Source organism: Mobula birostris, chromosome X (genome assembly GCF_030028105.1).
Source record: "Mobula birostris isolate sMobBir1 chromosome X, sMobBir1.hap1, whole genome shotgun sequence".
Taxonomy (NCBI): Eukaryota; Metazoa; Chordata; class Chondrichthyes; order Myliobatiformes; family Myliobatidae; genus Mobula; species Mobula birostris.
Window position 1 is genome coordinate 20,596,640 of NC_092402.1, and position 25,031 is coordinate 20,621,670.

General features: G+C 42.1%; 1 protein-coding gene and 1 long non-coding RNA gene across 4 annotated transcripts in view; one reads left to right on the forward strand and one right to left on the reverse strand.

Moving 5' to 3' along the window:
- Nucleotides 1-3,944: 3,944 nt before the first annotated feature.
- Nucleotides 3,945-12,717, forward strand: LOC140191330 (uncharacterized). Its single transcript, XR_011883814.1, has 3 exons — nucleotides 3,945-4,114; nucleotides 6,204-6,399; nucleotides 12,546-12,717. It is a non-coding gene; the product is annotated as an uncharacterized lncRNA (long non-coding RNA).
- A 2,217-nt stretch (nucleotides 12,718-14,934) lies between these two features.
- Nucleotides 14,935-25,031, reverse strand: part of arl5c (ADP-ribosylation factor-like 5C) — a 46,943-nt gene continuing 36,846 nt past the window's right edge. For all 3 annotated transcript variants that reach the window (XM_072248630.1, XM_072248631.1, XM_072248629.1), the window contains 2 exons: nucleotides 21,314-21,465; nucleotides 14,935-20,317 (listed from right to left, as the gene is read on the reverse strand). In XM_072248630.1, coding sequence (XP_072104731.1) covers nucleotides 20,269-20,317; nucleotides 21,314-21,465 — 201 coding nt within the window. In that variant the 3' untranslated portion in view covers nucleotides 14,935-20,268. The remainder of the gene's footprint in view (nucleotides 20,318-21,313; nucleotides 21,466-25,031) is intronic.

Below are 25,031 nucleotides of genomic sequence, written 5' to 3' on the forward strand. Positions count from 1 at the left end.
AACCAATGTGCACAAGTCAAAAAATATTGAGAACATGAGTTGTAGAGTCCTGTGAGTCCACAGTTTATGTTCAATGATCATTTCAGCGTTGTAGTGAGTGAAGAGGTCCACGCTGGTTCAGGAGCCTGATGGTTGAGGAGTAATAACTGTTTCTGAACCTATGGTTCCTGTACCTCCTTCATGAATGGTAGCAGCAAGAGAGAATAGATTCTTCCCCTCTGCCATCCAATTCCTAACTAGACATTGAACCCTTGAACACTACCTCACGTTTTTTACATATAGCATTTTTTGCACGATTTTAATCTATTCAATATACATATACTGTAATTGATTTAATTTCTATTTATTATTACTAATTTTTCTTCTATATTATGTATTGCATTGAAATGCTGCTGCTAAGTTAATAAATTTCACGACACATGCCGGTGATAATAAACCTGATTCTGATTGATTTTACAAGAACATAATTGGAGCAAAAAATGTTTAAATTACAAATTGAACTTTACAATGTTGTCAGCATGGAAAAGCAGAGTGTCCCACATTAAGCGAGTATGTGTCAGCTTTTTGCCTTCTGACCCCTCACTATCTGCAGGGTGATAATTGCACTTAATGAGGTGACATTTTTCACCATGAATTTACAGCGATTGCACAGTTTGAGCTGACTTGAGGGTTGTAATTGTTGCCAGCAAAGAATGGAGCTGATAATATTCATTAGTCTCTACAAACAAGTAGGGGGCAGGGGTTGCGATGATGGAGTGGGGGGTTGCTTGGTGTTTATAAATCATGAATAATGGAAAACCTCAGCCACTCTCTCTGTCTGCAAATAAGATAGAAGGCTTGGGGTAGAGAGTTTCTTTGTTGATTCAGTGTCAGTTGGGTGGTACATCTCATTAACTTAAAGCTGTTAACAACTAATTGTCCCTCCTTCCCATTACCCAAACAAACAATTTAATCAGCCAAGGATTATATTGGAAACCTTAAAAAGCCAGGCCAAAGGAGTTTGGAAATCTTCATCCACAACACAACGTGTGATCCACCATTTGCAGCCTTTATATCTTCATCAGCGGATTGTGCTGTTTTTCAGCGCTGTGCAAGATGGTAAAACTGATCCTATTTTCCCTGTGTTCCTTGGGGTTTGTACCTGCTGTAAGCAGCTACATCTGGGCCTGGATGCTGTCGCTCCCTTACAAAGGGTCTCAGGAGATCTCAGCCAAGAGGAACGCAGCACCCCAGCCAAGTGACCTGGAGAGTGCCGTGAGTACATGGGAGAGGGTGCAGATGGTTTGAAAAATAGATTTATTTATTTATTTAGTTTTATTTAGAGATACAGAGTGGAACAGGCCCTTCCGGCCCAACGAGCCACCACCAGCCTAATCACAGGACAATTTACAATGACCAGTACGTACGTGAGTTTCCTTTGGGTACTCTCTGGTTTTCTCCCATCACATGGTTATGGGGAGAACATATGAACTCCATACAGATGGTGCCAGAATTGATCTCTGAACTCCAGAACACCCTGAGCTGTAACAGCATTGTGCTATAATGGCAAAGAGAATCACACCACAGAACCAAGCTCTTCGACCCATCTAATCCTTGCCAAACTATGATGCATAGCCCCATCGATCTGCACCTGGACTCTCCAATCCATGTACTTATCCAAACTTCTCTTAAATGTTGAAATCAAACCCACATTCACCACTCCTGCTGGCAGCTCATTCCACACGCTCGTCACCCTCATGTTCCCCATAAACATTTTACCTTTCACTCTCTCATGAATAACATTCATTGCTTCTATACATTCCAAAGTCTTTACAACCATTTTGTTTAAACATACTCACTATTGTAAAGTAAGAACCATTGGATGGGAACTATGTAGCTTGGACTTTTGCAGTTCCAATCTCTTTTCTCTCCTCTCTTTGGGAAGCCTGAAAGAACATACCACTTCTACCCTGCTGTTATCGCACTACTGAATGGTCCTCTTGTAAGATAAGATGGACTCCTGACCTCACAGTCTACCTTGCCATGGCCTTGTACCTCATTGTCTGCCTGCCCTGGACTTTCCCTATAACTGTAACACTTTATTCTGCATTCTGTTACTGCTTTTCCCTTATACTACCTTGATGGGCGGCTCAGTAGCATAGCGGATAGCATAATGCTTTACAGAGCCAGCTGTAAGATCAGGTTTCAATTCCCTCTGCCATCTCTCTCCCTATGTATGTGTGGGTTTCCCTCGAGTACTCCAGCTTCTTTCCACAATTCACAACGTACAGGTTAGGTTTGGTAAGTTATGGACATGTTATATTGGTACCAGACGCTTGGCAACACTTGTGGGCTGCCCCCAGCACATCCTTGATGTAAACATATTGCACTGTGTATGTATACGTAACAAATAAAGCTAATTTTTTTATCTTTTTGTACTGATGTAATGACATGTTCTATATGGATGGCATACAGAACAAGGATTTTCATTGTCCCTCAGTGCATGTGACAGTAATAAACTAGTTTACCAGTTTTATTAGTAACTCCAAGCTGATTCTGTCTTCTCAACCCCATTTCATAGCCATTAGTGTTTATTCCTTAAAGGGTTTGGAGAATTAACTCAATAAATTTGTTTATTAATCAAAGCAACTTTAATAAACCATAAAGGAAGTGCAAGAATAATCATTTCACCAAGTTCATTGCATCAAATTATATTCTATTATTTGCTTAAAATATAGGAAGTTAAATTGTTAACCATACTTTTTATCTGAGGCATGAAACAAATGCCTATAAATAATTCCTTGAATATTTAACCAAGAGTTAACGTAAAACTCAGTTGATTTCTTAGAAGTGAGAAAACGTAAGCCAATGTTTTTAATTTAAGTTCTTTTTTCCCCCAGAGAATAACTTGCATGCTTTGTTGCCAGGATTCAGGAATAAAATACTGATGAGGGTAGACTGAGCCAGAGTGACTCATGTTAGGGGTGGATAACAGTAAGTGGATCGACTGCCTGAAAGAGTGTGTAGTCAAGACACCTTCACTGTCCTAGGCTCAGACCAGGCACGGTCAGTTTGTATGGACTGGGCTCGTTAGTGGAATTGTCACCAACCTGATTTCTAGGATGTTATAGTTTGTTGTAGTTAAATTTTATATTTCTCAATGAGAATTTATCCGCAAAGTCTCATTCAGTGAAATTATTTCATATTAAAGCAAGGTGACTTTTGTCACCTCTGTTCCTATACCCTTAATGCTGCCTAATTTTTCTTTGGTTCATCCAAGAGGAAATATTTAATTGTAAAACCATAAGTTAAGAGTTGAATTGGTTTGTTCAGTCTGCTCTGGCATTCATTCATGGCTGATATATTTTCCCTCTCAACCCCATTCTGCCTTTCCCCCATAACTTTTGATGCCCTTACTAATCGAGAACCTTGTACGTTCCAGGTTCCTGTAACAGTGCCAGGTTCTTGAGTTTGTACGTTTTCCCTGTTACCTTGTGTGTTTCCTCTGGGTGATCCAGTTTTCTCCCACATTCCAAAGATGCATTGGTTAGTAAGTTGTGGGCATATTATATTGTGCCGGCGGCCCAGTGACACTTGTAGGTTGCCCCAGCACATACTTGGACCGTGTCTGTTTTGATGTACACATGACAAATTAACTAATCTTTATCTTTATTAAAAATGGGATCCGTGTAGATGACTGCTGGATGGGCTCAGTGAGTCAAAAGACCCGTTTCCATGCTACATGCCTCTATGACTCTGTACGTTGTTGCTCAAACCAGCCACTGCACTTGCAAGCCACTAGGGGAAGTTTACAAAACAGTTGAGAACTTCTAAAGATGTTAATATTTACAATTAATTACAATCATTCATTTATTTTGCAGAACTGACAAAATCTATGCTCAGCTGATGATAAATAAGCCTTTAAATGATACTTATATTTGGTTATTTTGTTTTCTGTAGACAATCTGTGAAAATGACCAAGGCTGTGGTGTGGGATTTTTTTGTGACAAGCATTTTGGGCAGTGTGTCCCTTTAAGAAACCAAGGTCACTACTGTCGGCAGGATAGTCAGTGCTCCAAGGGTCTAAGCTGCATGTTTGGCCGGTGCCACCTCACGGTCCCTGAGAGACACGAAGGTAAGAATAAAGTAACAATCGGAAACTATTAATACACAGAGAGGTGAACAAGGAGAATAAAGTTAATGTAATACACTTTGGAAAGTCGAACTTTAAGGCAGAGTATAGGGTTAATGGCAGGATTCTTAGCAGTGTGGAGGAACAGAGGGATCTTAGTGTCCACGTCCATAGATCCCGCAAATTTGTTGCACGAGTTGCTAGGGTGATTAAGAAGGTGCATGATGCTTTGGCCTTTATTAGTCAGAGGATTGAGTTTAAAAGCTGCAAGGTAATGTTTCAGCTTTATAAAACCCTGGCTGGACCACACTTGGATTATTGTGTTCAGCTCTGATCCTCTCATTACAGGAAGGGTATGGAGGGGGTACAGAGGAGATTTATCAGGATGCTGCTTGAATTAAAGAGCAAGTCTAATGATTGTGGATGATGAGGTAGGTTTTCAAAGCTTGCAGTGAGATATAGGACAATTAGAAGAGTGGGCTGAAAGATGGCAGATGGAGTTTAATGCTGAAAAATGTGAGGTGCTACATTTTGGTAGAACTAATCAAAATAGGACATACATGGTAAATGGTAGGGCATTAAAGAATACTTTAGAACAGAGGGATCTAGGAATAATGGTGCATAGTTCCCTGAAGATGGAATCTCATGTGGATAGGGTGGTGAAGAAAACTTTTGGTTTGCTGGCCTTTATTAATCAGAGCATTGAGTATAGGAGTTGGGATGTAATGTTGAATTTGTATAAGGCATTGGTAAGGCCAAATCTGGAATATTGTGTACAGTTCTGGTCACCGAATTATAGGAAAGATGTCAAGAAAATTGAGAGAGTACAGAGGAGGTTTACTAAGATGTCCTGACGAAGGGTCTCGGCCTGAAACGTTGACTGCACCTCTTCCTACAGATGTTGCTTGGCCTGCTGCGTTCACCAGCAAGTTTGATGTATGTTGCTTGAATTTCCAGCATCTGCAGAATTCCTGTTGTTTACTAAGATGTTGCCTGGTTTTCATCTCCTAAGTTACAGAGAAAGGTTGAACAAGTTAGGTCTTTATTCTTTGGAGTGTAGAAGGTTAAGGGGGAACTTGATAGAGGTGTTTAAAATTATGAGGGGGATTGATAGAGTTGATGTGGTTAGACTTTTTCCATTGAGAGTGGGGAAGATTCAAACAAGAGGACATGGATTGAGAATTAGAGGACAAAAGTTTAGGGGTAACATGAGGGGGAACTTCTTTACTCAGAGAGTGGTAGCTGTGTGGAACGAGCTTCCAGCAGAAGTGGTTGAGGCAGGTTCGATGTTGTCGTTTAAAGTTAAATTGGATAGATATATGGACAGGAAAGGAATGGAGGGTTATGGTCAGAGTGCAGGTCGGTGGGACTAGGATAGGGTAAGAGTTCAGCACGGACTAGAAGGGCCAAGATGGCCTGTTTCCGTGCTGTAATTGTTATATGGTTATAGGATAGGTTGAGTGAGCTAGGGCTTTTCCCTTTGGAATGAAGGAGGATGAGAGATAGAGGTGATAAGGGGCATAGACAGAGTGGACAGGCTGAGACTTTTTCCCAGGGTGGAATAGCTAATATAAGGGGCTGCAATTTTGAGGTGATTGGAGGAAATTGTATAGAGGATGCCAGGGTTTGTGTTTTTTTTACACAGGGAGGTGCATTGAATGTGGTGTTAAGGGTAGTGGTAGACACAGATACATTAGAGACATTTAAGAGACAGGCACATAGAGAGTCATGAGGAAGGGAAGGGATAGATTAATCTCGGAGTAAGCTAAAAGGCCAGCACAACATTGTGGGCTGAAGGACCTGTACTGTTATGAATTGTTCTGTGTTCTAACACAGTGGCTCAGGCAGCATCCCCAGTCTCTATCCAAATTGTCGAATGTCCACTTCCCTCTGCAGATGCTGCCTAACCCAGAGCTCCTCTAGCATCTTTGTGTGTTGTTTTCTTGCAGGAGTTTTGTGAGACAGTAGCTAGGAATCCTGACCCTTGACCTTCTCAATAGGCATTGATGTATCCGACAGTCAACCTCTGACTCAACTTTACTTACTCCTTCAGGTTGAGTATATTAAACCATTAATGCTTCCATTATTGTAGGGGCCCGCTGTAAACAGGACCAGGACTGTAGTGCCTCCATGTGCTGCGCAAGACACCACGGGGAGATGATTTGCAAGAGGAAACTGACCTTGGGAATGGATTGCTATGTACCTGATGGAGGGCTGGCCTACAGCATTAACCAGCTCTGTCCCTGCGACAAAGGGCTCGTTTGCAGAAACAACAGGATTACTAGAGAGTAAGTACAGTCTGTGTAAGGTTGAAGCACTGGTTCAGAACAGAGCAGGCAATGAGTCTCCTCTGCAGAGGCTGCAGTTTATTTGGGCCAAGGTAATGAGAATGCTGGTCTTTGACAGGCCATTGGCTTGGTTTTCCAATAGGCTGAGGAGTCTCACATCTAAATTAATCACAAGAGCTAGCAGCTGTAGTCAGGTCTCTGACACTATGTCTGGCTGTGAAAGCATGCAGAGAGACGGAGCGATAGTGAGGGGGAGCAGACAGCAGATTCTGACCATGAGACAAAGGAGCAGAGTTTGCCCATTCGTCGTATCAGGTCTGCTCTACTATTCCATCACGGCTAATTTATTATCCCTCTCAACCTCACTCTCCTGCCTTCTCCCCCTAACCTTTGACGCCCTATCAAGAACCTATCAACCTCTGCTTTAAACACACCCAATGACCTGGGCTCCACAGCCATTCGTGGCAGTGAATTCCACAGATTCACCACTCTTTGGCTAAAATAGTTCTCCCTCATCTCTGTTCTAAATGAACATTCCTCTGCTCTGAGGCTGTGCCCTTTGGTTTAGACTCTCCCACCATAGGAAACACCCTGGCCATGTCCACTCTGTCTAGCCCTTTCAATATTCAATAGGTTTCAATGAGATCCCCCCTCATTCTTCTAAACTCCAGTGAGTACTGGACCAGAGTCCTCAAAAGGTCTTCATATGTTAACCCTTATTTTCCCAGGATCATTTTCATGAACCTCTTCTGTGCCTTCTCCAATGCCAGCACATCCTTTCTTAAATAAGGGGCCATAGAAAAAAATGCTAAAATTATAACAGCGTCAAGGATGTCTGTGTGGCTGCAAAAAAACATTCGAGGGAGAGGTCACAGGAGATTACACAGTAACTACAGTGGGCCTTTCTATCCCATCCAGAGGCTTGTGGAGGATTAGGACTGGTGCTATAGGAAATTAAGAATGCATCCCCATTGCTGAAGTAATTAAACAAATATTTCACTTTGACATAAAGGGAATATTAAAAAATAAAAGTGAAGCAGCGGTAGATTATTCAAACTCTTGAGTCTACTCTGTCATATACCTTATCACCAGTTTCCTAGAGGAACTCGTATCATCCCCACCACTCCACATCCCTATTCCCTTAAGACCTAAACATCTATTTGTGTGTCTTGAACATTCTCAGCTGTGAGTCTCCATTGCTCATTGAAGTAGAAAATTCCAAAGATTCACCATCATCTGGATGAAGAAATCTCTTTTTGCCCTCAAAGTAAAGTTATCAAAGTATGTAAATGTCACCATATGTTACCCTGAGATTCATTTTCCTGTAGGCATTCACAGTAGGACAAAGAACTACGATAGAATCAATGAAAAACTGCACACAGGCTGACAAACCCTGACCTGATTGGCCAAACCCTCAGAAATGTGATGATTACTTTGATAAAGAACCCTTTACGAATCATGTAGTACTTTATCAGAGGCGATCTGAAAGTCCAAATATACCACATCAATCATCTACTTGTATCCAACACTACTGGTTACAACCTCAAAAACTACTTGCCCAACATGTTTTCTCTTTCACATATCAAATGAAATCCAATCAAGTTTAATTATCATTCAAACCAGACATGGATACAGCCAAACAAGACAGCCTTCCTCTGGGGCCAAGGTGCAAAAACATGCATGCACATTCAAAATAATGAGAAAAAGAACATAGTCATGCAAGAAAACACATTTTTAGTCCAAGACCCTGAACGACAAGTCCTGCAAATTGATGGTTCCCAGCAGTCCAGCCTTTAATTCCACTGATTTAACACTGGAGAGCAGCACCAATGGGAGAGGCTACCCCCAACTGAGCACGGACACCACACTACGCTGCCCCCGGCATCACTTTCTCACCTGGACTGCAGCAGCAGGCAAGCCCATGGCTTGAGGCCTAGTCCTCACGACAACAGAGGCAGTATTGCTGCCTTGCCTCCTGTGTTCCCACCAAATAAGGGAAACAGGCCTGCTGCAATCAATGTCCAACAGGACCTTGCAGTCGTAAAAGAAACATCCAAGACAGTCAATCATAGTTTCCCTGTGTGTCAACTTCATGCACCAGTTTCAGGAAGCAGGCAGCAGCACGGCCCGCACCCAGGTCAGCTCCTCTGAACCCAATCTGACTCCTCCTGTGGCCTGATGGCCTGACTCTGCTCCTGCAGCCTGCTGTCCCAGCTCTCCCATCACAGCCCAGCAGCCCAACTCTTCTCCCATGGCCCAACTGCCAGCTGCCTTGAACAATGAGCAGCTCACGAATATGTATCTTCTGTACCACTGACTCAACCTGCTGTACTCATAGCTATTGGAGTCCAGTATAGTCCTACAATAAAAAAACACATTTAAGCAAAGAAAAAAACACCTTTGGTCGGCCCCCAAGAGGCCACTGCCGCTACACGTGCCACTATCTTACCGGAAGTAAGATATTAATGTTTACTCTGCCAAATACCCCATCATCATTCTGATAAAAACACTTTGTTAAGTAGTAGGGTTATATATAGTTACTTCAGTCTGTAGGAACTGTTCAGGGATGTACTAGATCATAAGAACCAGTACATCCACCTCTACCTTCGTCTAAACTTTCACCAATATTAATTATTTTGTTACTAAGAGGCCAGGAAAATAATTGAATTAAATAATTGAATTAAATGATTGAATTAAATCAGCTACAATGTTATTGATTGACAGGTGAATTGAGAGCCAAAGTGACCTGATGGAATATAGTGTGGGGAAGTGAATGGCCATGCACTTTGGTAGAAGGAATAATGTCAAAGACTTTTTTTAAAATGGACTGTAAATTCAGAAATTGGAGGTGCAAATGGACTTGGGAGTTCTGGTGTACAAATTCCTAAAGGTTAATTGCAGTTTGAGTCAGTGATACAGAAGGCAAATTCATTTCCAGAGGACTGTGAATATGAAAGCAAGGATGTAATGCTGAGGCTTTACAAGACATTGGTCAGACCACATTTGGAGTATTGTGAGCATTTTGGGACTCTTATCTAAGAAAGGAAGTGTTGGCATTGGAGAGGGTCCAGAGGAGGTTCACGAGAATGTTCCCAGGAATGACAGGGCTCTGGGCCTCTGCTTGCGGGAGTTTATAAGAATGAGGGGGAAATCACACTAAAAGGCCTAGAGTGGACGTGAAGAGAATGGTGGGGGAAGTCTAGGATCAGGGCCTCAGAATACAAGAATAGACCTTTCGAACAGAGACTAGGAAGAATTACTTTAGCCAGAGGGAGATGAATCTCTGCAATTCATTGCCTCAGGGGGCTGTAGAGGCCAAGCCACTGGGTACATTTACGGTGGAGGTCGATAGGTTATTGATTAGTAAGGGCATCAAAAGTTACAGGGAGAAGACAGGAAAATGGGGTTGAGTGGGAAACATTGATGGGCTGAATGGTGTAATTTTGCTCCTATGTTTTATGGCTTTCTCCAGGTTCTCCACATCTCTATTCATGCATACAGACATTGGATTAATTTCTCTACCATTTCCTATTTCCTTTCACAAGTTCTCCTTTACTGCAATTCAGTAACTTCTGCTACTTTTTTTTTAACGTATCTACACAAACTTTGTATCTTTGATTCAAAGTATTTACATCCTCTACTTCCCCTTATTATCAAAAGCATAACGGTACTATTTTGGAGCTAATACTCTTTTAATTGGTATATTGAGAATGATTTATGTCTCCTCAGTTCCACCCTTCCAAATGAGTGCACGGCAAAGCTTAAACCAGACTCCAAATTTTTAGAAAGTAAATCACATTGGTTGCATTTTCCCACCTTCATCTTGACAAGGGTAAATCGGAAAATAATGGAATTCTCTTTCTACTCATTAAATGCAGCTTGGCATCTTTAGACATCATCCTGCTCAGTATGGTTTTAGAACATAGAACACTACAGCACTGTACAGGCTCTTCAACCCACGATGTTGTGTCAACTTTTTAATCAACTAACCCTAAGGGTTAGATTGATCTAACCCTTCCCTCTTATACAGCCCTCTATTTTTCTTTCATCCATGTTTGTTTCTAAGAGTTTCTTAATGTCTCTAATGTTTGGATGACGATTCAGACACCAGGCCAGATTGAAAAGGTCAGGGTGTCAGGGCCCGAGGCAAGGGATGGGCCAATTCAGCTCACTACTCTGCTCTGAACATGGCTCTCTATTTGGACTTCAGTTCAGAACACTATTTGCTTGCGATTGTTTGCATGGTTTTTTTCTTTTCTCTGTACGTTTGGATCTTTTATTTTAAATGGGTTCTTCTGGGTTTCTGTTTCATGACTGCCCATTAGATGAATCTGGCAGCGCATTGCAAGCACTCACCATTGTGTAAAACACCTCTGATATCCGCCCCCCCCCCCCACCTTGCTCCAATCAGTTTAAAATGATATCTCATATCAGCCTTGGAGAAAGTGCCCCACAAACCGCCCCCGCCCCCGACTTTCTGCTTTCCACAGGGATCGCTCCCTACACGACTCCCTTGTCCATTCATCCCTCCCCACTGATCTCCCTCCTGGTACTTATCCTTGCAAGTGGAACAAGTACCACACCTGCACCGGCCCCTGCCCCTACACCTCCTCCCTCACTACCATTCAGGGTCCTAAACGGTCCTAAACAGTCCTTGGTGAGGTGACACTTCACCTGTGAATCTGTTGGGGTCATATATTGCTCCCGGTGTGGTCTCCCATATATCTATACCTGTTTCTATGCTGTATCACTTCGTGACTATAACGTCACAGTCCTAAATATTCACATTCCAGAACTAACTAAGCATCCATCTAGCTATGCTCTGGAATATTAACATCTGCCAGAGAAAGTGGAAACGTATGCTCAGCTACATTCTGTTCTTGACTAATCCAAACTAGGCACTCACTCTCCTGTTGGTACACTCAGCATAATCAACAAAGTGTTGCAAGTAATGTTCAGTAACTGATTACACAAGCACATCGACTCTGCCCAGACAGATGAAATCCAAGCACCTACACTCTGATAGCCAGAAGAAGCGGGATCCCCCAGTGGCCACCCATTTTAATTCCACTTCCCATTCCCATATAGAAACATAGAAAACCTACAGCACAATACAGGCCCTTCGGCCAACACAGTTGTGCCGAACATGTCCCTACCTTAGAAATTACTAGGCTTACCCATAGCCCTCTATTTTTCTAAGCTCCATGTACCTATCAATGATAGGTACGTGGTACCACCTCTATCAATGTCCATCCATGACCTCCTCCACCGTCAGGATAAGGCCACACTTAGGTTGGAGGAACAACACCTTATATTCCGTCTGGGTAGCCTCCAACCTGATGGCATGAACATCGATTTCTCAAACTTCCGGTAATGGCCCCTAACCCTCCCTTCACCATTTCCTATTCCCTTTTCCCTCCCACCTCATCTCCTTGCGCACTCATCGCCCCCCTCTGGTGCTCCTTCCCTCTTTTCTTTCTTCCATGGCCTTCTGTCTCTTTCACCAATCAACTTTCCAGCTCTTTACTTCATTTTTCCCCCTCCAGATTTCACCTATCATCTGGTGGTTCGCTCTCTCCTCCCCCCACCTTTCAAATCTACTCCTCAGCTTTTTTTTCTCCTCCAGTCCTGCCGAAGGGTCTTGGCCTGAAACGTCGACAATATTCTTTTCCATAGATGCTGCCTGGTCTGCCGAGGTCCTCCAGCATTTTGTGTGTGTTGCTTTGGATTTCCAGCATCTGCAGATTTTCTCTTGTTCGCACTTGATGTATGCCTTATTATCAAAGACCATAACACATAGGTACAGAATTACACTATTTGGCCAATCGAGTCTGCTCCACCATTCAATCATGGCTGATTTATCTACCCTCTCAACCCAATTGTCCCCATAATCTTTGAAACCTTTGCTAGTCAAGAACCCATCGATCTCTGCTTTAAATATACTCAATGACTTGGCTTCTGCAGCCACCTGTATCAATTAGTTCCACAGATTCACCACTGACTAAAGAAATTCCTCTTGTCCTTGTACTTTCCCCTACTTTAATGACTTATAATATTATATTGTGAATATAATAACATTTGAGAAACATTGTCAACCTTAGAATTGTCAAAACATGAACTTGAATTTTTTTAAATTATTTATATAGGAGAGAGTTTGACTACTGGGGACATACCAACAGCTGGCAATGTCTGAGCCCTGACCTGCCCTAACCAGAACAGACTGCACATGGTTGTATATTTTTTTATGTTGTAAATACTTGATGTTATTTAATCCTATTAAATAGACACTTCAAATGATTCACTGTAAATAATGGCTGGTCAGACCCAAAGCTCTGTTACTGAATGCAATAAAATTCTGTAGTGTTGATTCCCACTGTTTTTGCATAAGTGGATCGCTAGCTACACTATTTTCCCGAGAGTAAGAGCGCTGCAGCACAGAAACAGGCCTTTTGGCACGCTATGTTGGTGCTGGAAACATTTGTGGGCTGCCCAGTACGATCCTGGCTGACTTACTTTGACATAAAGGGCATTTCACAGTATGTTTCATTGTAAATGTGACAAATAAAGCTAATTTCTAGTCTGTGCCAACCGTTATTGTCTAATCTCATGGACCCGTGACTGTACCATAGCTCTCCAATCCATGTACTTACCTAAACTTTTCCTAAATGTTGCAGTCGAATCCACATCCATCATTTCTGCAGGCAGCTTGTTTCACACTTGCAGCACTCCGAGTGAAGCTCCCCCTCAGATTCTTCTTTAATATTGCACCCTTTCACTTTTAACCTATGATCTCCAGTTGTCACCTCACCCAACCTGAGGGGGAGAAAGCTTGTATGGTTCAACAGTAGCTTATCATTTTTTTGCCTGAATATTTAAACATTTTAGGACAAGGTAAACTTCACTCAAGGTGGAAAGCAAGTGTAGCATGCGTGGAAGAAAAGCTTCCCAAAGCCTTCCAGCACAGTGGCACAGCAAGTAGAGCAGCCTCATTCCAGTGACCAAGATTCAATACTGATCTCTGATACTGGGTGGAGTCTGCACATTGTTTCCTGAGGTTATGTAGGCTTCACTCCATGTCCCTAAGAAATGTTTGGCATGCAAATTAGCTGTATAATTGCCTCTAGTACATGGACGAGTAGTCATGGTGAAATCTAGGGGCAAGTCAACAAAAATGTGGAAAAATAAAATTACATTATCATATAAATGGGTTTTTGGTCAATATGGCCATGGTCAAGCTCTTCTTCATATTTTGGTCACCAGTGGGAAGGTATTGCCATGATTTGTCCACCCTATCAGCATCATGTAACAAGAGGTTGATCAGTTATTATCAATTTCTATAGGTTAAGACAACAAGTGGCAGGAAATCAGGGATGACTGAACAGAGATGAGCTGAGCATCATTTGGATTTGCAGATTTCAAATTATTTTTAATGAGATTAGTTTTATTTGTCACATGCACATAAAAACAGTGAAATGCACCATTTACTTCAGATGATGTGCTGGGGGCAACCTGCAAGAGTCACCATGCTTCCAGTGCTAACATAGCACAACTTATTAACCCTAACCCATGTCCTTGGAATGAGGGGGGAAACCAGAGCACCCGGAGGAAACCCATATGGTTGCACAGAGATTGTACAAAGTCCTTGCAGACAGCAGCAGCATTGAACCCAGGTTACTGATGCTGTAAAGTGTCATGCTAAGCACTATGCTACCCCACTGGGAAACAAGGCACGAGTAACATTTGATGCACAAGACTGATCAACTGTGCAACAGTTACCTTGAGTACTTTCCAGTCACAAATGCTGAGGAGCAAGGTAGGTTACTGATGTTTGAGGTGGGTTTTAAAGCTGAAAAGCACCCTAGTTGTACTGCTGCATTCAGTTATCCATACCAGACATCTGGGGCAAGTTTGCTTACCTGAACTGGAGGGCAAGCAGATAAAAGTTAAAATGTTAGAAATATCCTCCAGCTAAGGCAGCATTTGGGAGTGAAATATGGTTAACATTTCATGGATGGACATCAAACTAACACACCTGAAGGATGCTTTTCTCCCCCCAGATGTTCTGACCTAATGAGGCTTTCCAGCATCTTTATTATGACTTTAGATTTAGTCAGAGCACTACAATAAAGAAACAAGCCATTAGGCCCATCTAGTCTACGCTAAGCTGTTATTCTGCATCATTCCACTAGCCCTCGCTGGACCACAGCCCTCCATATTACTCCCACCCATGCACTTATCCAAACTTCTCTTCACTGTTGAAATTGTACCTGCATTTATCACTAACGGTAGCAGCTTGCTCCAAACTCTCACCAGTGGATTTGGTGACATGGCAGTGGATTTAGTCATACAGCATGGAAACAGATCCTTCAGCTCAAGCTGGCTAAGATGCCCATCTAAGCTAGTCCTTATGCCTGCATTTGGCCCATATCTCTGTAAACCTTTCCTATCCATCCAATTCTCATTTAAACGATGTTAATATTTCTTTTTAAAAGCATTAGTCACACACACACAAAATAATGATTATAAAAATCTCAAAAAGTTTATTTAAAACACATGCTGCATCACATGTCCTTGGAACGAAATGTTTCATATTCATTTACAGTTTGAGCAGAGTGCAACATTGTCAGTAATATGACCTTTTCAATACTGGCTTATTCTCACTTTTGAGGCGAGTCCCCTGTTAAATATTAATACTTAAATAGATCAAAAACCAAAGAAAACTGATGATGCTGACAACTGAGGGTCTGGTGCCAGTATCACCAAATAAAGCTACGTGACCCAAGGTCTCAAAAACCAAGACAGTAATCATGCTTCCAAAAAAATGGTCTGTCAGGAACCAGGAAGAAAAACACATAACGAATATACAGACAGCACAGTCTCTATTCAGATTAAGTTCACATTTGGTGGAGGTAGAGTGTTTTCCAAATCTGTTGGGTCAATTTGAACTACAAAAAGATGCCTGAAATCTTAAAACTTCATCTATGCTTAAAGATCTAAAGGAGCATTGTTCGAACCATTGTCCCACAGAGACAACCACTTGACAGTGATTTGGTTCAGGGAAATGTACATAATACAAGCTGATAAAAGGTCCCTGAAGGTATTGTACCATTCTGTTGGCATCTCAATAAATAAATCACACTACCGAGTGACACATTGGTATACACTTCAGCACCAGGTAATTACTGGGTTCCAACAGCATTTCATTAAAATTTTACTTCAAAAAAATATACCATCCTAAATTTGCTAAGGCAGGTTAAATATCAGTAAGACCACGATTTCCCTTTTTTGCAAGGGTGTCAATCCACTCCCCAAACCATCACAGCCACTGTGAAAGTAGTAATTTTAAAGAGTGCATTCTGCTAGTTTAAGTTAATCATTAATTGGCTGAAAGCACCTCCAGCAATGTGGCACTTAAATATTTGAAAAGCTTGGAAAGAGTTTACCATTGTTTGCTCTAGGATTTTTTAAACAATTCTCTACAACCACTCACAATATGTCTGTAGGTTTGCCCTTCTCAATGACAAAGGAAATGCTTATGCAGATGCAAGACCAAAATGAAATTCTAACTATTCTCCACAGACACTAACTGACATGGTCAATATTTTTCATGCAATGTGATCAGGAGCAATTTAGCATGAATACAAGTTGATGACATTGGCATGTTTACTCCAGCCGTGTCGCAAACTCTTTCTCCTGTCCCAAGGAAGAGTGGCAGCAGGCAGTAACTTGTAAAAGCTCCAGCCCAGAATGAAGGACCTTGACCGAAGCAGGAGTTCTTCATGTACTGGTCATCTTCATGCATTCAGCCATCCTGGATATGACTCAAAGGTATTTACCGTTACTGGTCTTACATGTCCAGATATCAGAGCTTTTGAGTTTAATGGCCTGTTCTTCAGATACAAGTTGCCTACTAACTGAAAGTTCAACACTTGGCAGCCTTCCCTGGAACTCCAGAAAATAAATAATGCAGATCTCATCTTACCACAAACCGAGGCAAAACCTCATGGCCATAGACACTACTCTAAACTAAACCAACAGGACAACTCATTTCCAAAAACAGCAAAGCCTCAGAAAACCACCAGGTGACACTTCTAGGTGCACTGTTTTTCATATTCCATGAGACCAGTAAACAGAACAATGTAAACCATTGCATACACAAGAATCAATGACATCTGCACACCTAAATGGATGATTTTAAAAATACACAATTTGCACAGTGACAGACCTTTGCATTGAAATCATTGCATCTCAGAGGGTCAAAGTGTTAAGAAACCTTTCTACTTTTAGGAATGAAAGAAGGGAGACAGTGAAACAAAAATCTTTTGATATAATCTCCTCAAGACCTCATCATCAACCATCTCCAATGAACCTATTCACAACACTTACCCTCAGAACCACCAAATTCAGCTAAACATTTATTGAGGAACTATCAAAAATCCACGAAGCCACAAGATTTAAGATGTAGGTGTTGAGTGAATAGCCTCTTGAATTGTGATGCAAGGAATCACAATAGCTGGGAGCATATAACAAAACCTATCAATGTAAGGCAGGGATTTATGCGAATCCCTGAGTACCAAACGCTTCCACAATGAATCTATTTACTGTATGCAGCAGTTTCTGACTGAACAATTGAAAGAGGACTTGCTCAATCCCGCTGCCCATTCTTGGCAAGAACTCACCGACCAGAATGCCCTGCCCTGTCTCGTCTCCATTTCCACATCTCTGTTCCCTTCCAACAAGGCACCATTCCAAGTGTTCAAGCTGCGATGACAAGTCATTTCAGCAGATAACAAAACTTACAGCAATTCCATCTTCGTTGTCAATAAATTCCAGCTGCAGTCACTAAATGAGTGGAACCGTGGCAATACTCAAGGATGCGAAGGAGAGCCTGGAGTCTGAGGCAGGAAAGGAAGGTTCCTGCTTTTTGAGACTATGTTCACCCAATGGTGCCATGCCCCTTTAAAACCTGAAAGGAACCTTTATCTCTAGGAAACCTTTAACACATTGATCAAGTTGGCAATTTGTGTTTAAAAGGCAACAGCAATATTAAAACTAAAATATTCAGGCAGATGTAAATTGTGATGAGGTAGAATCAGACAGTTATCCCGATATTCTGATTCAATATTGTTTACAAAATGAGTGGGGTTATTTAGTAAATTTATCTCAGTTAGATGTGGCCGAAGTGGTTTCAATGACATTCACATGATGCTCAACACTTGCAAGAGATGCTGTACAGTAATGGGATTCCATTCCAGATGCAGCCTTGTACACCCCTTCATGTTAAGGGTTGCAACTGGTCGATGTAGTGTTTTGCTCCAAAATCTGCACTTGTAGTTCCTATTTCAGCATCCATGCAAGTATAGACATCGTAAGTGACCCACTACTTATAAATCAACAACATTAAAGAACCAAAGTAACTCCCCCTGCTGGAAGTTTGTCTAAACTCTTTGACCTGATTTAAAACTTGGGAGTTCTGCAGGGTGCCACATTGAAATAAAGTTAAACCCACATCAGACTGCAAATGTAACAAAACTAAGTGCAGCAATTTAACATTACAGTATCCCCAGTGAGCTGATGATACAAGCACAATACCTTTGAAACCCCACTCAAAATGCAACCAAGGGTTAAGAAATATAATTGAATTGTATGAGCTTTATGGATTAGTTTGCAAGTTTCATGCATGCTACTATTCACCCATTATCCTACAAGCTGTGTCACCCCTTCCATTATGAGTGCATGAGCCTGTGGGAGGCTGGGGAGGAGGAGAAAATGGATTTCAACACAAAGTGAAAATTTCTCATGCAAGGGTTAAAAAGGGTAGAAAGGTTAAATCATGCTAAATTTTCACTTTTGAATGGACCAGACTGTTGTCAAGTTAGATGCTGCACAGATACTGGGTTCATAAAAGGAAACAGCTGAATGCCTGAAGTTTGGAGAGGTATTCTCTCTGTGCACCCATAAAGCAGAGGCACATAAAGTCACAGAAAAGAAAATAGATGGAAATCTTAGCTGTGGGAATACATCTAAGAGTTCATCTACTAAAGTCTGACAGTCAGTCTGGTAGTGACGCAACACCGAAATTAGGAGCAGCATCCAATTTTGGACAGAGGCGCCAATTCATCCATTCTGCCACTGAGGTACAGGATCACTTAATAGATTTACTGGAGCTTTCTGAATTATCAACTGTTACAGAACTGGAGGGCAAACAGAAATATTTAAATCCAATTGTAGTGTTAGCAAGTTAGGATGTCTGCTCTACAGAAATGAAACACTGATATCAGCTTTACAAGACAAACTAGATCCACCCACCCACCTCTGCCGATACTGTTTTAAAAATAATCATATTTTACAGTTTTCTCACAAGGCATTAAACCCAAAGCCAGGAGGACTGCAGCTCTTATTTTTGGTGCTTGAGATATGAAGGAAGTCCACAAGTATTCCCAGAAGATTAGCACATTAGACAGAGAGACTTGCAGTCATGCGAGGTTAACCACCAATTTCTCCATATGAAAGAACTATGTATTTGGTAGCATAGTTATACTGATGTGGTTTCCTTTCATTTCTATCCTTCAAAGTTGGAATTTGGGAACTATTATTAGAATAACCACAGTACGATATGCTGTGAGGTTATCTTTTCTCAAGTGGATTCCAATTTAAATAGGGAACGAATTCAGATTGTAGTTGATCCAGTAAATTTGTTTTTCCAAGTCTCTCTGACTAATGCCTCCCATTGCTTGATTACTTAATTCCAAGCTATTATCAATGTTACTTGCCTGCCTGGGCTGAAGGTTAACGCAGCACTACACAGAAACCCTGGCACAAAACCTCAACTATCAAACCTGTTTAAACAGATAGCATTAGGGTAGGATTTAATTGTGAGTAACAGTAAGTGGTTCTGCTGGGGTGCTTCATCCAACCAATGGGAGAACCAGATCTTGATGAAATGCGCTCTATAAATGGAGCAATTGAAAGTCTGCTGTCCCACACCAGCCACTATATTCAAGAGGTCTGCTCCAAGCATTTCCATTAATGAGCCAATAGAATGCAGCAATTGAAACCCCTCCCATCCTTCTAACTTTGAGGTACCTTTTACACTGGAAAAATTGAGCTAACAGAGCATGCTGAACACTGGGACAGTTTCGTAGAACCTACTGACGTTAGCTTTGAACTCAGGAGCAAAAGTATATAAAAGTATCAAAGCTTTTCAGAAGCTTCAAAGCTCCAGTTATTCAAGCCCTAAAACAGACTAATACTGATCAGTGATCTAATGATATGCCAATCGATAGGATAAAACTACAGCAAATTAAAAAGAAGCATTTCCATTCCTGAGGTTCAAAATAATTAAATATTCTTGGTAGTCAGGTTGGGAGTAAAATGCATATCCCAAGGTTCAGGCCACACACGAGTCCTGAAGCTGCAAGCACAGTTACCAACCTAACTCAGTGCTGCTTGAGTACTCAAGGTTACGCTGGAGACTCTGGAGGTGCAGACTGCAAGCAGCCTTATCGTTTCACTTTTCTGTCTCAGTCCATATGGATCCATGGTTAGCATTTGGCTTCCTGGAGAATTCAGTGAATTAATTTGTTCTGCAACTTGGACTGCAAGAGGTTAAAATCCAGCACATTCGGTCAGGGCCAACATGCCATCACTCTTTCCAGCAGCTTTCGCCCACCAGGATGGTTATCCTTCAGTTTTTGTGCCAACAGCTTTGAATAGAAGAACTCTCTGGGCATCGGAATTCAAGTGCCCCAGGTTGGGGCCACCTTCCATGTGTTTCAAGAACTGTCTTCTAAGAACAAGGCATAGAGCCAATACACCTGGTGACAGAAGAGTCAATTCCTTCCAAAGGCCTTTTCTGTTGGCAGGCATCTACTTTGCTGCTGTTTTCATTGACATCCACTCCAGCCCTTGACCCAACCTGAAATTATAAGAAATCAAGTAAGCACACAACAATCGGAGTCAGAAATACATAGCTGGGATCGCTCAACATCACTGTGTCTAAATCCTGACTGATAAAGCATCTCTTAACATGTCTACAATGGGTAGTCAAAACTGTCCAATGCATCACTGGCATCAGCCTACCCACCATCAAGGACACAGAGACAGAAAGGCGCTGGAAAAGGGCCAGTAACATCATGAAGGACTCCACTCACCCTATTCGTGGTGTGTTTGTCCTACTCCCATCAGGGAGGAGGCAACATAGCACCCACACCAGGACCACCAAACTCAAAAACAGTTACTTTCCCCAAGCAGTACAGCTGATCACACCTTCACCCAATAACCGAACCCTCCACACCCCCCAACCATCACTTTATCATTTCCTGTCAGTCATCTTATGTACAGACACTCACTTAGTGTCACTTTATGGATATACAATTAATCTAGACATACAAGCTGTGTTACATATTTATTGTAATTTTTTTATTGTGTTCTTTATTTTACTGTGCTTTTTTGTGTTGCATTTGATCTGGAGTAATATTTGCTTGGGTCTCCTTTACACTTGCATACTGGAAATAACATTAAACAACGTTGAATCTTATTGATGCTACATGCTTTTAAGGCAATTACTTGCTAATCCTGTTATGCAGCACTTGTCCCACTAACTGTTTTAATGCTACTTCAGCTCTGTTTTAAAGCCGGGCTGTTAGAAAAGCTAGATATTAATTTATAAAGGAATATTTAATTGAGCAAATTCTTTTTAACCAATTCAATACCTTTCTCAACAGATGAGACTAAATGCGTTAATGGTAAATAGCTCTACTCCAGGATTCGACTGGAACTAATGCAAACATTAAAATGGATTTTAGATCTTCAAAATTTTAATTGTCAGCCACAGCCGAAGTCAAACTGAGATGAAAAATTGAAACACCCTTCACCATAATCAGGCAGAATCCCAGCCCATTGTAATACTAACCCTTCGCCTGTGAGTGCACAACAGGCCTGTATGTGCCATGGGTGATCTTTGATAGAAGTTAGCGTTAGAAACTTGGAAATTTCAGCTGCTGACATGGAGTTCTTCATGTCTTGCTTATTGGCGAATACCAGCACGGCGGCCTTTCGGAGGTCCTACAAATGAGAACAAGCTAGTATCACAAGCCTTAGTGAAGAAAGCAATACCATAAAGAGCATTTCATCACCAACAATGCAAAACGGAGCAAATCACACCTGGTTATGGGTGGCATGGTAGCATATAGCAGTTTGTATAACGCTATTACATTGCCAGGGACCAGAGTTCAATTCTGCCTGCTGCCTGCAAAGAGTATATACATTATCCCCATGACTATGGGTGCTCCAGTTTCCTCCCACATTCCAAAGACATACAGGTATCCCCACTTTACGAAAGTTTGCTTTACGCCACTTCATTTTTACGAAAGACCTACATTACTACCTGTTTTTGCTAACTGAAATAAATCCGAAGAGGATTTTCTCTTTTACGAAAAAAGGCCAAAAGCAAAAATAGCGTTCAGCATTTGTTCTGCAGCGCGCACCTCGAGCAACGAAGTGAAAATAGCGTTTGTTTGCTTTGCAGCGAGCCGTTATAGAGGCAGCACGCACCCTGAGCAGCAAGTGGCAAAAAGCAAAAATATCATTCAGCGCCTCTTTTGCAGCGAGCCGTTATAGAGGCAGCGCTCACCCCAAGCAGCAAGAGTGGCGCCGCCAAGCTCCTTCCGTGGGAACGACACTCAGCATCAAGCTGCCATAGCTTTGAAATGCGTGAGACTTTCGCTACAATTGATAGTGCTGCAATGATTGCAGAAAAGTATGACTTTAATCTTGAAAGGGCACATAGGTTTAGGGCGGGTTTGCAGGATGTTTTGAGTGCGTACAAAGAACTGTATGATAGAAAAATGTGTGAACCTTCCAGTGTGCTCGGTGTCTTCCTGATTCTGGTAAGTGAAACTACACTGTACATACATTATTTCTACTTTATATAGGCTGTGTATTTATCATATCATTCCTGCTTTTACTATTTGTTAGCGTTATTTTAGGTTTTATGTGTTATTTGGTGTGATTTGGTAGATGATTTTTCGGGTCTGCGAACGCTCAAAAATTTTTCCTATGTAAGTTAATGGTAATTGCTTCTTCGCTTTACGTCATTTTGGCTTACGAAAGGTTTCATAGGAACACTCTACTTTAGGATAGCGGGGGAAACCTGTATGGTTAGTAGGTTAATTGGTTGCACAGGAGTAATTCGGTGGTACGGGATCATTGGGCCAGAAGGGCTTGTTACTGCATTGTTGGTTGGTTGGCATTTGTCAAAGGACAATGGGTGATCATTACAAACCTAGGTGAAAGGTATGGAAGTCCTAAGATGCCCAGTTGTCAAGACCCCCCTCTCAGCCTCACCAGTGTAGTTCAAAGGAAAGCTTATGAAGCAGTATGTTTGGCACCAGCTTAGAAACATAGATAGAAACATACAGCACAATACAGGCCCTTCAGCCACAATGCTGTGCTGAACATGTACTTACTTTAGAAATTACCAAGGGTTACCCATAGCCCTCTATTTTTTCTAAGCTCCATGTACCTATCCAGGAGTCTCTTAAAAGACCCTATTGTATCTGCCTCCACCACCATCACTCGATCTATTCTCATAATGCATGCTCCCCAATCCAGACAACATCTTTGTAAATCTCCTCTGCACCCTTTCTATAGTTTCCACATCTTTCCTGTAGTGAGGTGACCAGAAATGAGCACAGTACTCAAGTAGAGTTTGACCAGGGTCCTATATAGCTGTAACATTACCTCTTGGCTCTTGAACTCAATCCCACGGTTGATGGCCAATGCACCGTATGCCTTCTTAACCACACAGTCAACCTGCACAGCAGCTTTGAGTGTCCTATGGACTCGGACCCCAAGATCCCTCTGATCCTCCACACTGCCAAGAGTCTTACCATTAATACTATATTCTGTCATCATATTTGACCTACCAAAATGAACCACCTCACACTTATCTGGGTTGAACTCCATCTACCACTCCTCAGCCCAGTTTTGCCTCTTATCAATGTTCCACTGTAACCTCTGACAGCCCTCCACACTATCCACAACACCAACCTTTGTGTCATCAGCAAATTTACTAACACATTCCTCCACTTCCTCATCCAGGTCATTTATAAATATCATGAAGAGAAGGGGTCCCAGAACAGATCCCTGAGGCACACCACTGGCCAGCAACCTCCATGCAGAATATGACCCGTCTACAACCACTCTTTGCCTTTTGTGTGCAAGCCTTTTCTGGATCCACAAAGCAAGGTCCCCTTGGATCTGCCTTCAATGTGTTCAGTCACATCCTCAAAAAAATTCAATCAGGCTTGTCAGGCACGACCTGCATTTGACAAAGCCATGCTGACTATTCCTAATCATATTATGCCTCTCCAAATGTTCATAAATCCAGCCTCTCAGGATCTCCTCCATTAACTTACCAACCACTGAAGTAAGACTCACTGGTCTACAATTTCCAGGGCTATCTCTACTCCCTTTCTTGAATAATGGAACAACATCCAGAACCACTCCCACCCCCATTGATGCAAAGATCATTGCCAGAGGCTCAGCAATCTCCTCCCTCGCCTCCCACAGTAGCCTGGGATACATCTCGTCCGGTCCCGGTGACTTATCCAACTTGATCTTTTCCAACGACTCCAGCACATCCTCTTTCTTAATATCTATATGCTCAAGCTTTTCAGTCCACTGTAAGTCATCCCTACACTGCGTGGATTCACTCCCGTAACCTTCATCTCTCCCTGAGGCTGCCCACAAGGCAGTGGGGCTATTTACCCATAGCTGGGCATCAGGTTCACAAGCACCAGGGCATCTCCACATACTGGTGGGCCTGTGTGCTATGTGTGCAGGGCCCAGAGCTCTTCCCAGTCCTCTGTAGCTCAGGAGTTCAGTTTCCGTATGTTGCCAGTGAGGAGGCACTACATGAGGCTTGCTGTTGGAGAGGCTATGTACCGGTAGGGAGAGAATTACACATTCAGCTCTCCTTTTTGCAAGACTGCTAGCCAGCGGTGGAAGTGGAAAGTGAGAACGACAAGCACTACCCACTACAGCAGTGTATCTCGAAAACTAAACTAAAAATCTGGTTATGCTTCTGTATTCCAACATCAGTTTTCAAATCGCTTGGAATGTGTTCAATCCTGACCTCTGCTGCTGTGTGCAGTTCCCATGTTCTCTGTGATATGTGGAGATCCTCTGCTCTGATTTCCTCCAACAGAATGCCCATTTCTAACTTCTTCAGAACTTTGTGGTACACATCATCTCCTGTTGAAAAGCAGCTGGCACATCCACCCTGATCCAGTGGCTTCTAAACACACTGCCACTACCCAGTACAGAAGTACATCTTATTTGATTGCCTTCCGCCACGCCTCCACGACTTCCCAACTCACACACACTCATCCTATACTGGTCAATCGTCATCATTTATTGCTGCCATTTCACATATTTATACAACTGCTTGTTTTATTATAATAGTGTCAGTAACATTATACTGTCTTACACAAACATGCACCTCACACTTTATGTCACCCTGTCAACCTTCAGGCCATGCTACTCGGGGACGTGTGTTATTATTTTGTGACTATATGTGCTGAATTGTAACTATGCACATACATTGTGTTTTGCACCAAGGCCCAGAG